This window comes from Molossus molossus, unplaced genomic scaffold (genome assembly GCF_014108415.1).
Source record: "Molossus molossus isolate mMolMol1 unplaced genomic scaffold, mMolMol1.p scaffold_m16_p_15, whole genome shotgun sequence".
NCBI classification, from domain to species: Eukaryota; Metazoa; Chordata; class Mammalia; order Chiroptera; family Molossidae; genus Molossus; species Molossus molossus.
Window position 1 is genome coordinate 33,983,313 of NW_023425350.1, and position 12,531 is coordinate 33,995,843.

Here is a 12,531-nt window from a genome sequence, read left to right on the forward strand (position 1 = left end):
TTTGGTGAAGCAATAAATACAACAAAACTACTTTATTTTCAGATTTATGGAGAACAGGAAATGAGGTAAGGACTTTCACTTCTAGACACTAACTCATGTGTGTTTGACCTGGGTCAATAATGACAACTTAATTGGCAGAATTCTTAAATTTCTCAAATGCTGACTAAGTTAATTTGCAGCTTAAAACAGACATCTCAGTTTGCAAATCCTTGGACAACAGGCAGTCTCATCAGGGGATTTAAACAGAAATGAGTCGGCACACTGGACGTGAAGGCAAAAATGCAAATCAGATCACTCACATAGTTGTTTAAAATAACCCATTTACTTTCCATCATAAACTATGACACTAGAACCTGCCCCATGGCCAGGTGCTCCATGGCCTCACCCCAGCTCCTTCTCTGACCTTATCTCTTACCACCCTCCCGTTTGTTTATTCTCCAGCCACACCATATAGACACACTGCACACGTCCATGGATGTTCTTTCTATGAATTGAATTCATATTTAAATATCATCCATCTCAGTAGCTTTCAACCGTGGATGTATGTTAGAATCATCAAGGGAGCTTTAAAAAAATGATCAATATTTGGCCCCATCCTAGACAAACGAAATGCAAAAATCCCTAGAAAAGGTAGGCCTGTGGATTATTTTAAAAGCAATCTAGGGGAGCCTGGCCAGTGTGGCTCAGTGGACTGAGTGTCCTCCCATGGACTGAGAGTTCCTGGTTCGAGTCCCAGCCAGGGCACATGCCAGGGTTGCAGGCTTGGTCCCCAGTAGGGGGCATGCAGGAGGCAGCTGATCAATATTTCTTTCTTACATCGATGTTTCTATCTCTCTCTCCCTTCCTCTCTTGCTAAAAAAAAAAAAATCAATAAAAACATTAAAAACAATGATAATAAAAGCTACCTAGGGGATTTTAAAGTGCAACCAGAGATGAGAACCACCAAACCTTGTTATCCTTTTGATGCCCAGGGACTCACATCCCCTCTTTCCATTCAGAGGTCTCACTGCCCCAACACTGGCCTCCAGTTTTTCACTAGGAGCCTGTAGAATCATCAGTCTCCCCCTCTTGCTTTATTTTAGTAAGTAGGACTCAAAGTTCCTTTTCCACTGATTCTCAGAATCACAGAAGGCCGAGGTAGGGACCCACCGACATTATCTAACGAGGAGGTGCTCAGGGAGGTAAAGTGGATCGGAACCCACATTTTCTAGCACTGTCACCATTATGGTTTTAGTTACCTGATTTATTTCCTTTCCTCTTCTCTGTGCTGAATGAGGCCCAACAACCGAGAATCCTCCACTTTCTCAGGGAGCCTGCAGCCATTCTCATTCTATAAATCTTCCTTTATAAGTCCCTCTGTTAACTTTTCTTTTCCCTGTGATTTGGGGGTGGAGGCTGGAGTGTCAGACTAGTGTTCTCATTTTTATATGCAAGTAAATCACTTGATTATATTTTTTGTCCTTATGTTATCATGAATATTTTAAATGAATTTTATATGGTTCATATTTATGGTTGGGGAGATATTTCACATTTTGGCTCATTGCAGTCTCATCTGCATATACGGTATCTCAGCTGATGTTGATTGGTCTCATTTACATATTCATCATGCTCCTATTTTCAAAGACATTTTGTTATACACTGGCTTTTCTTCCCCTTCCAGTGTTATAATAGCATGGTAGATGTGTTTTTAAATTGCTCTCATTTCCATACATAATTTTCCTGGTTACCATAAATCACCACATTGTCACCTAGTCCCCCCACCCTATTCAGTGTAATCTTCACACTTTATACCACGCTGACATATGGCTCCGCTGTAATTAAAGACAATGTAAACAGTTTACGGTGCACTTTGCAAAGCCACTTCACATCGCAGAGTTTAATGATTTCCTCTTCCCCCAGCCAGTCCCAAAGCAGTGAAGAGGAGGTTTGAGGTAGCGATGCTGATTGAAGCTAAGATGTGAACAGTGATCATTTCATTTCCAATGGAGCCGCTCCTGCTCCATTTCTATCAAAAAGACTCCTTTCCCTTTTGAATTCAAGTGGAGGGGAGTGGGTTAATTTGGGTTAATGAAAGAAGAAGAATCACCAGCAAGGACTAGGGCAGAGTTATTGGATTCTTTCAATCATTCTAACAGGAGGAAGAGAGAAGAATCAAATTCATCAAATCTCCAACCACCCTGCCCATAAAGACCTTTCTTTTCTGGCTGAGAACAGGACTAACATACTTTTTAGACCTTAGTTGTTTGCTCATTTACCGGCATCTAGTCTCCACTCTTCTTCCAGCAATGACGTCAGTTTTGTGGATCTCCCTCCCCCACTCCAAGTCCATGTGGTTGGGGTAGACGCTCTGAACTCTAAGAACGGAGCCCGTGTACCCAGGCCACAGCCAGTTTGAGTATCATATTCCCTTAGCTGCAGTGGTTGGTCCAGAGATGGTTGTGTGATCTAAGCAAATCATATGAATCTAAAGACTTTTGGGCATAGAGCAAGAAAAAGGTCAGCTCTTTCCTTCTGAATAGAACCCAAGACGGGAAGGCAGAGCTGGGGCTGCCTGTGTGGCCACCAGGGGTGGGGCTCATGGCTGAAACTAACATAATGGGAGTGAGACCTCGCGGAGAAAACGAGGCCGAGTCCAGAGGACACTGAACCTGAACAGAGATGCTTCTGAAGCCATTCTTCCTCTCTGACCATCAAGTTCATTGAGCCATTAAATTCCCCTTTTTCTCCCTTAAGCTGGTTTGAGGTTTATTTTCTTTTGCCTCTCACAGCAGAAAGAATCCTAACAAATGCAATGTTTGTATCACTTATTTTACACATATTATCTTGTACATTTTTGTCCTGGGTTATATTTTAAACTATAATTATGTAAATGTCTAGATCACAATAGATTCTCAGCCAGTGTTCATATGCCTCTAGACTTCTACATTATTTATCATTATTATTCACATTATTTAGTATTTTCTTTTTATATCTGGATATCTTGTCTCTCCAACTAATTATATTTGTTTATTCATTCATTTTTTATTCATGCATTTATCAGTTATTTATTGTATTTAATCTGTGTGAGGCACCATGGGTCTAATATCAAGTAAAAGCAAAAATGTCCTTGTGCTCAGGGAACTTCTAGTCCAATAGGGAAGTTAGAAATTAATTAAATATCACTTAAATAAGTGTAAAATTGCTAAAATGAGAGTTAGCTATTTAGCACGTAGAGTTCGGTGATAATATGAGAGTGGGTGTAGTACCCCCTATTGACAGTTCAGGAGGGCTTCCTGGGCAAGTGGCCTGGCGTGGGAACCGGAAGGGTGAGAGGAACCGACGAAATGAAAAGGACAGAGTGGAGAGGACACTGCAGTCAGAAGGAACAATGTGTGCCAAGCAAGGACCGTGGTGGGCAGCATAATATAGTACATTTTATGAACTAAAAGGGGGCTAATGGAGCAAAGGAGAATATGTGAGAAGTCCAGTTTTATTTTAATTTTTTAAAAATGTTAACAGTAGTGGTAAGGTATGGAGAGAGAGAGAATGTGTGTGTGTGTGTGTGTGTGTGTGAGAGAGAGAGAGAGAGAGAGACAGACAGACAGACAGACAGACAGACATGGAAGGTGACATAATTAGATATGAATTCAGAAAACATCCCTCTGCTTACTTTGTAGAGAACAGATTTGGCGAGGGGAGAGCATGCTGGTGGAAACCGGGAAGGCGATAAGTAGACAGATTAGAGGTGCAGCAAGGAGATAAAGCAGCAGGACTTGGTGTTGTACTTTAATACAAAGTGAAGTTACACTCTGCCCTTGCCCTTAAAGAACCATCAAGGGATCTTGAAAAACCTGAAAATTCCCAGGATAATCTGATAAATATGCTATTAATACTCTGAACATGAGATTATGTTTTGGAAACACTGGAGAGTTCGGGAAAGACTGGACAAAAGAACAAACATTTGATCCGGAGCCTGGAAAGCAAGCAGAATTTCTGTTCCAGTTTTAAGTAGAATTTTAGGCAGAGGGACAATGTCTACATAAGACCGTATGAAAATATATTTTGTTTGTTTGTTCATTCATTCAACCTGCTACTATTTTTATCCCTCTATGTGCCAGGCACTGTCTGAGGTACCAGCCATCACATTCTAAATAAGTACTATGATGTCTGGTAATGATAATGCTTGGGAAACAGCAAGTTTTCCTCTCTGGTGAAAGTGTGGGGTACAGTGCATGTGGTGGAGGTAGAGGGCTTTGATTTCTGTGCCAGGGACTTAAGACTAAAATCATTAGCAATAAGAGTCCTTTCCAGTTTCTTCTGCCAGTGAGCTTGAGCCACGCAGGTCGGGCCATGGTGTGGTGGTGAGATCGAAGCTGGGACAGGCTTGTCGGCTGCGCGCTGTAGGCTGTGTGAGTGGATGAGACTGTGGCTCTAATAGCAGGGGTGAGTGGAGGGTTGCACTCTGGGGAGATGTTTGTGGGGAGTCAATGGCACTGGAGAAGCGCCTGGATGTAAGGGGCGGACAAGGCCTGAGTCCAGGAAGACCACATTTTCTTGCTTGGGAGTCTGGGCAGATGGCGATGTTATTCACTGGGCGGTATGGGCAGATGAGAAATCTAAGGATGGAGACAAGGGCACATGTTGAATTGGAGGCACTGGCAGTTTACTCAGGTGTGGGTATTTTGGAGGCTCTCCATTTCCAAACAAGCACTGCGGCCTCAGAAGAGAGGTGCCTCAGACGAAAGTTCAGGAGCCATGAAAGTATAACTTTCTTTCATAAATAATGGTTTGGAAGTGTGACTATAAAAATGGCCAAAAATGGAGCCACAGAATCTCTGAAGTTTGGAGGAACAAGAAAGATGAAGAGGTGGCTGTAGAGTGGTCTGGGAGGGTAGGAAGGCAGGCAGAAGGGTGTGATGGCAGTGACATTAAAAGGAGAAAGAGCATTAAAAAAAAGCATGCAGGGTTTCTTGTGCTGTGCAGAAGCTTTTGAATTTGATGTAGTCCCATGTGTTCATTTTTTCCTTTGCTTCTGTTGCCTTAGGTGATGTACCAGTAAAAATTCTGCTGTGTATGATGTCTGAAATTTTGTTGCCTATATTTTCTTCCAGGATTTTTATGTATTTATGAGTCACATTTAAGTCTTTTATCCATTTTGAGTTTATTCTTGTGTATTGTGTAACTTAATGATCTAGTTTCATTTTTTTTTGCATGTAGTTGTCCAGTTTTCCCAACACCATTTATTAAGGAGACTGCCTTTACTCCATTGTATGCTCTTGCCACCTTTGTTGAATATTAATTGAACATAATGTTTTGGGTCAATTTCTGGATTCTCTGTTCTATTCCATTGATCTATGTGCTTGTTCTTGTGCCAGTACCAGGCTGTTTTGATTACAGTAGCTTTGTAGTATAACTTGATATCCAGTATTGTGATCCTGCCTACTTTGTCCTTTTTTTCCCAAGATTGCTGTTGCTATGTGAGGTCTTTTCTGGTTCCATATGAACTTTTGAAGTATTTGTTCTAGTTCTATGAAATATGTCGTTGGTATTTTGATGGGGATTGCATTGAATCTATAAATTGCTTTGGGTAGTATGGACATTTTAATGATATTAATTCTTCCAATCCATGAACAAGGTATGTGTGTCCACTTTTTTATATCTTCCTCTATTTCTTTTTTAAATGTCCTGTAGTTTTCTGCAAATAGTCCTTTACTTCTTTGGTTAAGTTTATTCCTAGGTACCTTAATTTTTTTGCCACAATGGTAAGTGGGATTTTTTTTTAAGTTTCTCTTTCTGTGAGTTCATCATTGGTGTATAAGAATGCTGTTGATTTCTTGATGCTAATTTTGTATCCTGCTACTTTGCCAAATTCATTTATTAAGTCTAGTAGATTTTTGATGGAGTCTTTTGGGTTTTCTATGTATAATATCATGTCATCTATGAATAATGACAGTTTCACTTCCTCCTTTCCAATTTAGATCCCTTTTATTTTTTCTTTGTGTCTGATTGCTGTGGCTAAGACTTCCAGTACTATGTTAAATAAGAGTGGTGAAAGTGGGTAAACCTGTCTTGTTCCTATTCTTAAGGGAAATGCTTTTAGTTTTTGCCCATTGAGTATGATATTGGCTGTAGGTCTTTCATATATGGCCTCTATTATTTCAAGATATGCCCCCTCTATTTCCAAATTGCTGAGCGTTTTTATCAGAAATGGGTGCTGGATTTTGTCAAATGCTTTCTCAGCATCTATTGATATGATTATATGGTTTCAAAATGGAAAGGCCATATTTTGACCCACTGTATGGGAGAGCCTAATTTCCAATGATACATCAGATAAGGGGTTAATTTTCAAAATATATAGAGTGTTCATACAACTCATCAAAAGGAAGACAAAGAACCTAATTAAAAAAAGGGCATAGGAGCTAAATAGACACCTCTCCAAATAGGACATACAAATGGCCAAGAGACATATGAAGAAATGCTCAACATCACTAATCATCAGAGAGATGCAAATTAAAACAACAATGAGAGGTATCACCTCACACCTGTCAGAATGGCCACCATCAACAAAGAATCAAACAACAAGTGTTGGCGAGGGTGTGGAGAAAAGGGGACTCTAGTACACTGTTGGTGGGAATGCAGACTGGTGCAGCCACATTGGAAAACAATATGGTGTTACCTCAAAAAATTAAAAATTGAATTGCCATTTGACCCAGTGATCCCACTTCTAGGAATATACCCTAAGAAGCCTGAAACACCAATCAGAAAAAAGTTAGGTACCCCCATATTCATAGTAGCACTATTTACAATACCTAAGATCTGGAAAGAGCCCAAGCATCCATCAGTAGAAGAGTGGATAAAAAAGCAGTGGTACATATACACAATGGAGTACTATGCAGCTATAAGAAAGAAAGATCTCTTAACCTTTGGGACGACATGGAGGGAAGCTGGAAAGTATTATCCTAAGCAAAACAAGCCAAACAGAGAAAGACAAATATCACATGATCTCACTTACTTGTGGAATATAATGAACATAACAGTCTGAGGAACAGGGTAGACCCAGAGACGTGGAAGTAGGGTACAGACTGACAATCCCCAGAAGAGGGGGTGGGGAGGGAAGAGATAAACCACAGAACTTATATGCATGTATGCATAACCAATGGACAAGGACAACAAAGCTGGGGACAGGGCAGGGAGCGAGGGGGAGGAGGGTGTCAATAGGGGAAAAAGGAGAAACATCTGTAACAAAAATAAATTAATTTAAAAAGAAAACAAAAAAAAGTAAAATAAAAGCATGAATGATCAGTGAAATCTATAGCTGCATATAAGTTAATTACTCAGAAGGCCAAGTAGAAGTCATTAGATCAGCCAGTTATGATATTGTAGGGAACTTTAATAGAATAATAGTGTTAGTAATTGATTAATTGATTAATATAATCAATGGGCACATAGCAAGTGGGCAGCTTAAGGAGTGATTGAAAGGAGAGGGAGGCAGTGACTCTAGGCTGCTCTTTCACAAGGTTGGCAGTGATGGGAGGAGAGAGGAAGGCAGCAGGGAAGGGAGGCCGAGTTTGTGCAGAAAGCTTTTGCCCCTTTTTCATAAGGATAGGTGAAGGCAGGCCACACACCGAAAATGAATGAAAGGGATTTTTGTGATTTGTGGAGAGGGAGATACTGGAAAGGAAGCCAGTATTTATTAAGTTCAGGAAACTGGTTAAAAGGAAAAACAAAAATGCCAGGGCTAGATCTGGAAAGGAGATGAGGACTTGTTTGGAAGGTGAGACAATGAGGAAGATGAGCATAGAGATGGAAGGGTACAGACAGTGTGTTCAGAGTTCAGTTCAGTGCCAGGCCCTCTACCAGCAAAAGTTTTTGAAGCCTTGGGACATAAAAGGTGCTGGGAAAAATAAGATCACTTTCATTTTATTTTTGGCATCTCACTGTGTCTGTGCAGGCTGATTTGTAAAGACACGAGGCAGAGGTGGACAAGCCGTGTCTGAGGAAGTTGAGTTTCTGGGCCAGCTGCCCTGTCTCAGAAATTGCTGCTATAACAGCTCAGCTCAACCATTTAGATCACCACAGAAAGGTCTTGTCTGATGCTGAATGCCCAATTAGGGGCCAGTCACATGGCTGGATTGAATTTGATTAAGGTGGATTATTTGTCATGTCGGATATTCCTGTTTTTAGAATAATTTTGATGCAATTATAGGGCTGTTTAGGGAGGGGTGAGGCATATCTAATAATCATGTGATCTATGTTAATTCCAGGCAGGGCAATAGCTAATCTGTCAGGAACACACCTTGAGCCAAAAGCTATCCACGTCCCTTGGTGAGCTCTGCTCAGACGAGTGCCCCATCTCTCTCTCCTGTGAGTGTTGAATATCTTCAAGAAACTAAACCCTGAAGACTGCCGGTCTTAAACTGGGCTCTCATCCAACTGGAGGATGCTTGCACTTATCAGTTAGAGACCACATAAACCATCTCCCCTTTTCAGAACAACTCCTTCAGCACCCAGGTGAGGAAACCAAGGCCCTGAAAGATACGGCGATTTAGTCGAGGTTACACAGTAAGTTTGAATTAAAATTGACACTCAAACCCAGGGTTCTGACCACCCTCCTCTAAGCAGGTGATTTAATAATAACGATCTGCTTTGTGTTTCTTTCATTAATGGGTTTCTTTCTGGATTCCTCAGACCTTAGTACATATTCTGAAACAGGTGTGGAGGTGGGGAGGCGTGAAAGAACCAACAGGCAAGATTGAACGGCTTCGAGAAGGAGAAAACACCTGTAATCTGGGGGCTGCCTTCATTCCCTTCGGTGTAATCCGTTTATCTGTTGCTGTATTTATTGGCATTTAAATCCTGAATTCTGGCTGCCACGGCCGTGAAGAACACATTTCCCCGCCCTAAAGGCCTGGGAGACGAATCAAGAGCCTTCAAAGGGAGAGTGGGTTACCTGAAATAGGGGAGAATTTGTTCTGCTTTTTATTGCTGGTCCCCGTTTTGAGAAAAATCCTACTGGGGAAAATCCCTGCATTAAATGAGCCCAATCAGAGGTGAATGTTTGCATTAACCAAGGGGTTCTCTCTTTTCATAGGATATCTCCCTCAGGGCTGTAAATGTTCCTAATACTTTTAAATGCTTCTGTATCAATTACCTTGTCAGTATGGCTTGGGACAGGAAGCCTAGAGAAGCTCTAAAGCACAAATTTTAGGCCCTGCTGTCAGTTAAAAATTAGTCAGAAACGATAAAAAGTGTCCCTGAAAAAGAATAGAAGTCAGCAGAGAAAATAGGCTTTTGTTTATCAAAATTACTTTGAAGGCAACACCTTAGAAAAGAAAACTGAGGATTCTTGGATTGCTTGTGCTCATTTCAGGGCCACATTCTGAAAGATTCCACATCACTGCTTAGGAACTCGGATATGGGCGCCAGCTGGGAGGAAGCCTGAAGACTTTTCTGGCATCTAAGCACAGGGCATCCCACCAGGTGTGATCTGCGGCTGCTGCCCACGGCCCGATCGAGGCCGCCACCCGGCATTGTCAGGTACATACATTTTCTCCAGGTCCCCAAATTTCGAAAATGCTCCTTTTGGGATGACTCGAAGCTTGGTGAGAACAAACCTCCTGAAAAGAGAGTGGACATAAAATATCACAACCTATCCATCCATCGAGAAGTAATTAAATGCCTAATGTATTATGATCTGCTAGCAGCAAAGTGTACTAGGTCTTTGCCATTTAGTGACGGTTGCAGTTGCTTTTGCACAGTCTCTCTCCATCCTCACCACGAAGCAGTGATGCACTATTGTTATACCCATTTAGAGCAAAGAGAAATTGAGGATTAGGGAGGTTAAAAAAGTTGCCCAGCGTCACACAGCTCATGGCGGAGCAGTGATATGAACCTTGCTGGTCGCCACTACTCCACGCTGCCTACTGTTCCCTGGGAGAAGCCCTTTCTCTTCATCTGCTCCAACCTTTCAAAGAGACAGTGAACTCAACAGAAGGGAATTTGCCTATGCACGCCCATGGCTCCCAGCCATCAACCCACCTACTTGTGCTTGTGCACCCAACTGCCCTCCTTTTGCCATGCGTGATCAGGACCCTGGACCTGGCTGAGAACAGTTCTCTAATCCACATCCGATCTCTTCCCCTCTCTTCTAGTCAAGGTGGCCACTACAGCATTTCCCCCTTTCTTTTACACATTTTATTCACCTATTTTTGCTTCTCTACTGGGTGCTGCCCATCAGTATACAAACATGCCATCATTTCTCCAGTCAAGAAGAAGTCTTCTCTTAACCTCAGCTGCCTTCAGATTTTGCCATCTTCTTCTGCTTGAAATATTTGTCTCACACCTGTCTCAAAATCCTTCCAATGCCTCCTCAGCTCAGTCAGGGAAAAACCCAAATTGTATACAATGGCCTACAGTACCCTTCAGAACCTTCCCACTCTCCCTTTCCACAGATGCTCTAGCTTCAATTTCGATAACCTCCTCTTTGCTCATCTCATTCTTGCCACAATGCTCTCTTGGACATGCCAGGTTCCTTCTTGCCTAATGTCTATGTATCTGCAGTTGTGTTGTTTTTTTTTTTAAAACCTGGAACATTCTTTTTGTAGAAATCCTCCTGGCTTGCTCCTTCAGCCTGCCGTTAGCTCAGATACCACTTTCTCAATGATGCTTTCCCTAATCACCCTAGTTACAATGACAGTCTCCCAAGCTCGGCCCCAGCCCCATTTTCTGCTTAAATTTTTCTTCATAGCACTTCTGACATGTCATACATTCTATTTATGCATTTGTGTATTTATCTATCTCTTACCCATAGCTAGAATAAGCTCCACAAGGGCAGGAATTATTGCCTGATTTGTCTATTGCTACATATCAAATGGCTAGGACAATGCCTGTCTATGACTAGTACTCAAAAAACGTGTCTGGAATGACTAAATGAATGGCTGTTGAAAATTGAAGAGTTCTAGACTTGAGGGTGGAATTCTAAGTGATCCTTTAGGAATCTCTACACTAGGAATACTATTCCCCTGGATTTCCTCTCTCTGGCTTTCTCTTGATTTGTAACTGATTAATAGGAATTTGGTGTCCTTTCCACTTTAATTCTTCCTTCTGCAAAGTGTGAGCAGGAATTAAATACTTAAACACCCACGGACTTGGGTAGTTTCACATACCTTCATTGCTTCAGTCTCCTATCATTTATTGGTGTTAGTAAAATTCCTGTTTTGGATAAAGTTGTTATTCAGCAAACAATTCTTTTTTTTACTTTGTCTGAATTTGACTGCTATGTGTACCAGCTCCATGGTGAGACATTATGAGAGAGAATCCTGTGTGCTGTTCTTGCAAAGAGTTTACATATTGGGAAGGCAAAACCAAAAACCTTGGCATCACCGGAAAACAGTTGTGGGATCCAGTTGATGTAATAACGATAAATGTTACATAAGGATTGAAATGAGAAAGATCCCAAGGTACAGAAATATATAAAATAAAGATTGGAAAGAGCGGGTGAATTTGAGCCTGGGTCTTAAAACTATCAGGTCATACTAAAAGCATAGTTTCTAAGAGACCATTTAAATAAAAAGTGATCTAATTTTCAATTTGGCATAACAGACCTGGAAGAGTGTCAACTTCTAGAATGCCCATTTACAAAGAATCAAGATTAGTTCATTTGCCCTTCACTGTGCTTATATAACTGTAATTAACACAGAAAAGTTTCTTTTGTTCCTACTTATCACATGACAGAAAATTGATGAAAACAACCTACAGTAAAAGTACATAGTAAAATTACTTAAACTACTCAGTCTAAAAATTTGAGGGAGTTGAAGTATTAAACTAAAATATTAATTAATGAGATGTACAAAGATAATTGATTCTTTTATTTAAAACAAGTCAACTAGATAGCCCTTTTTAACTCAACCTTAGTAGCAGGCACATTTTAAAAATTTTCATTGCCTGTACCTGTATTAAGTGGTTAAAATTAATGTAATTGAATCTTTTCTGAAGATGGAAAGTCTTGATTTCCATTTCCTGACATGCTATAAACTAGATAACTTGAAGATATTTCCATTAAAAATGACCTAGAAATATTATATAATATATAACAAATATTTTTGTTGTTGTTGTTAATCCTCACCCAAGGATATTTTTCCATTGATTTTTAGAGAGAGTGGGAGGGAGGGAGAGGGAGAGAGAGAGAGAGAGAGAAAGAGAAACCTCAATGTGAGAGAGACACATTGATTTGTTGCCTCCTGCATGAGCCCAACCAGGGCCAGGGGTCAAACCTGCCCTTGACCAGGTACATGCCCTTGACCAGGAATTGAACCCTTTGTTCCAAGGGCCTATGCTCTAACCCAGCAGTTCTCAAACTGTGGGTCGCAACCCCTTTAGGGGTTGAATGACCCTTTCACAGGGGTTTCCTAAGACCGTCGGAAATATGTGTTTTCTCACATACAACATGAGGAACTGTATTAAAGGGTAGGGGCGTTAGGAAGGTTGAGAACCACTGCTCTAACCACTGTGAAAAGCTGGCCAGGCAAAAATATTATTTTCAATGCATAGCTG

General features: G+C 41.0%; 1 protein-coding gene across 2 annotated transcripts in view; it reads right to left on the minus strand.

Annotated features, from left to right (window-relative positions):
* Positions 1–12,531, minus strand: part of FSHR (follicle stimulating hormone receptor) — a 148,756-nt gene that overhangs the window by 76,192 nt on the left and 60,033 nt on the right. For both annotated transcript variants that reach the window (XM_036262882.1, XM_036262881.1), the window contains exon 2: positions 9,525–9,596. In XM_036262882.1, coding sequence (XP_036118775.1) covers positions 9,525–9,596 — 72 coding nt within the window. The remainder of the gene's footprint in view (positions 1–9,524; positions 9,597–12,531) is intronic.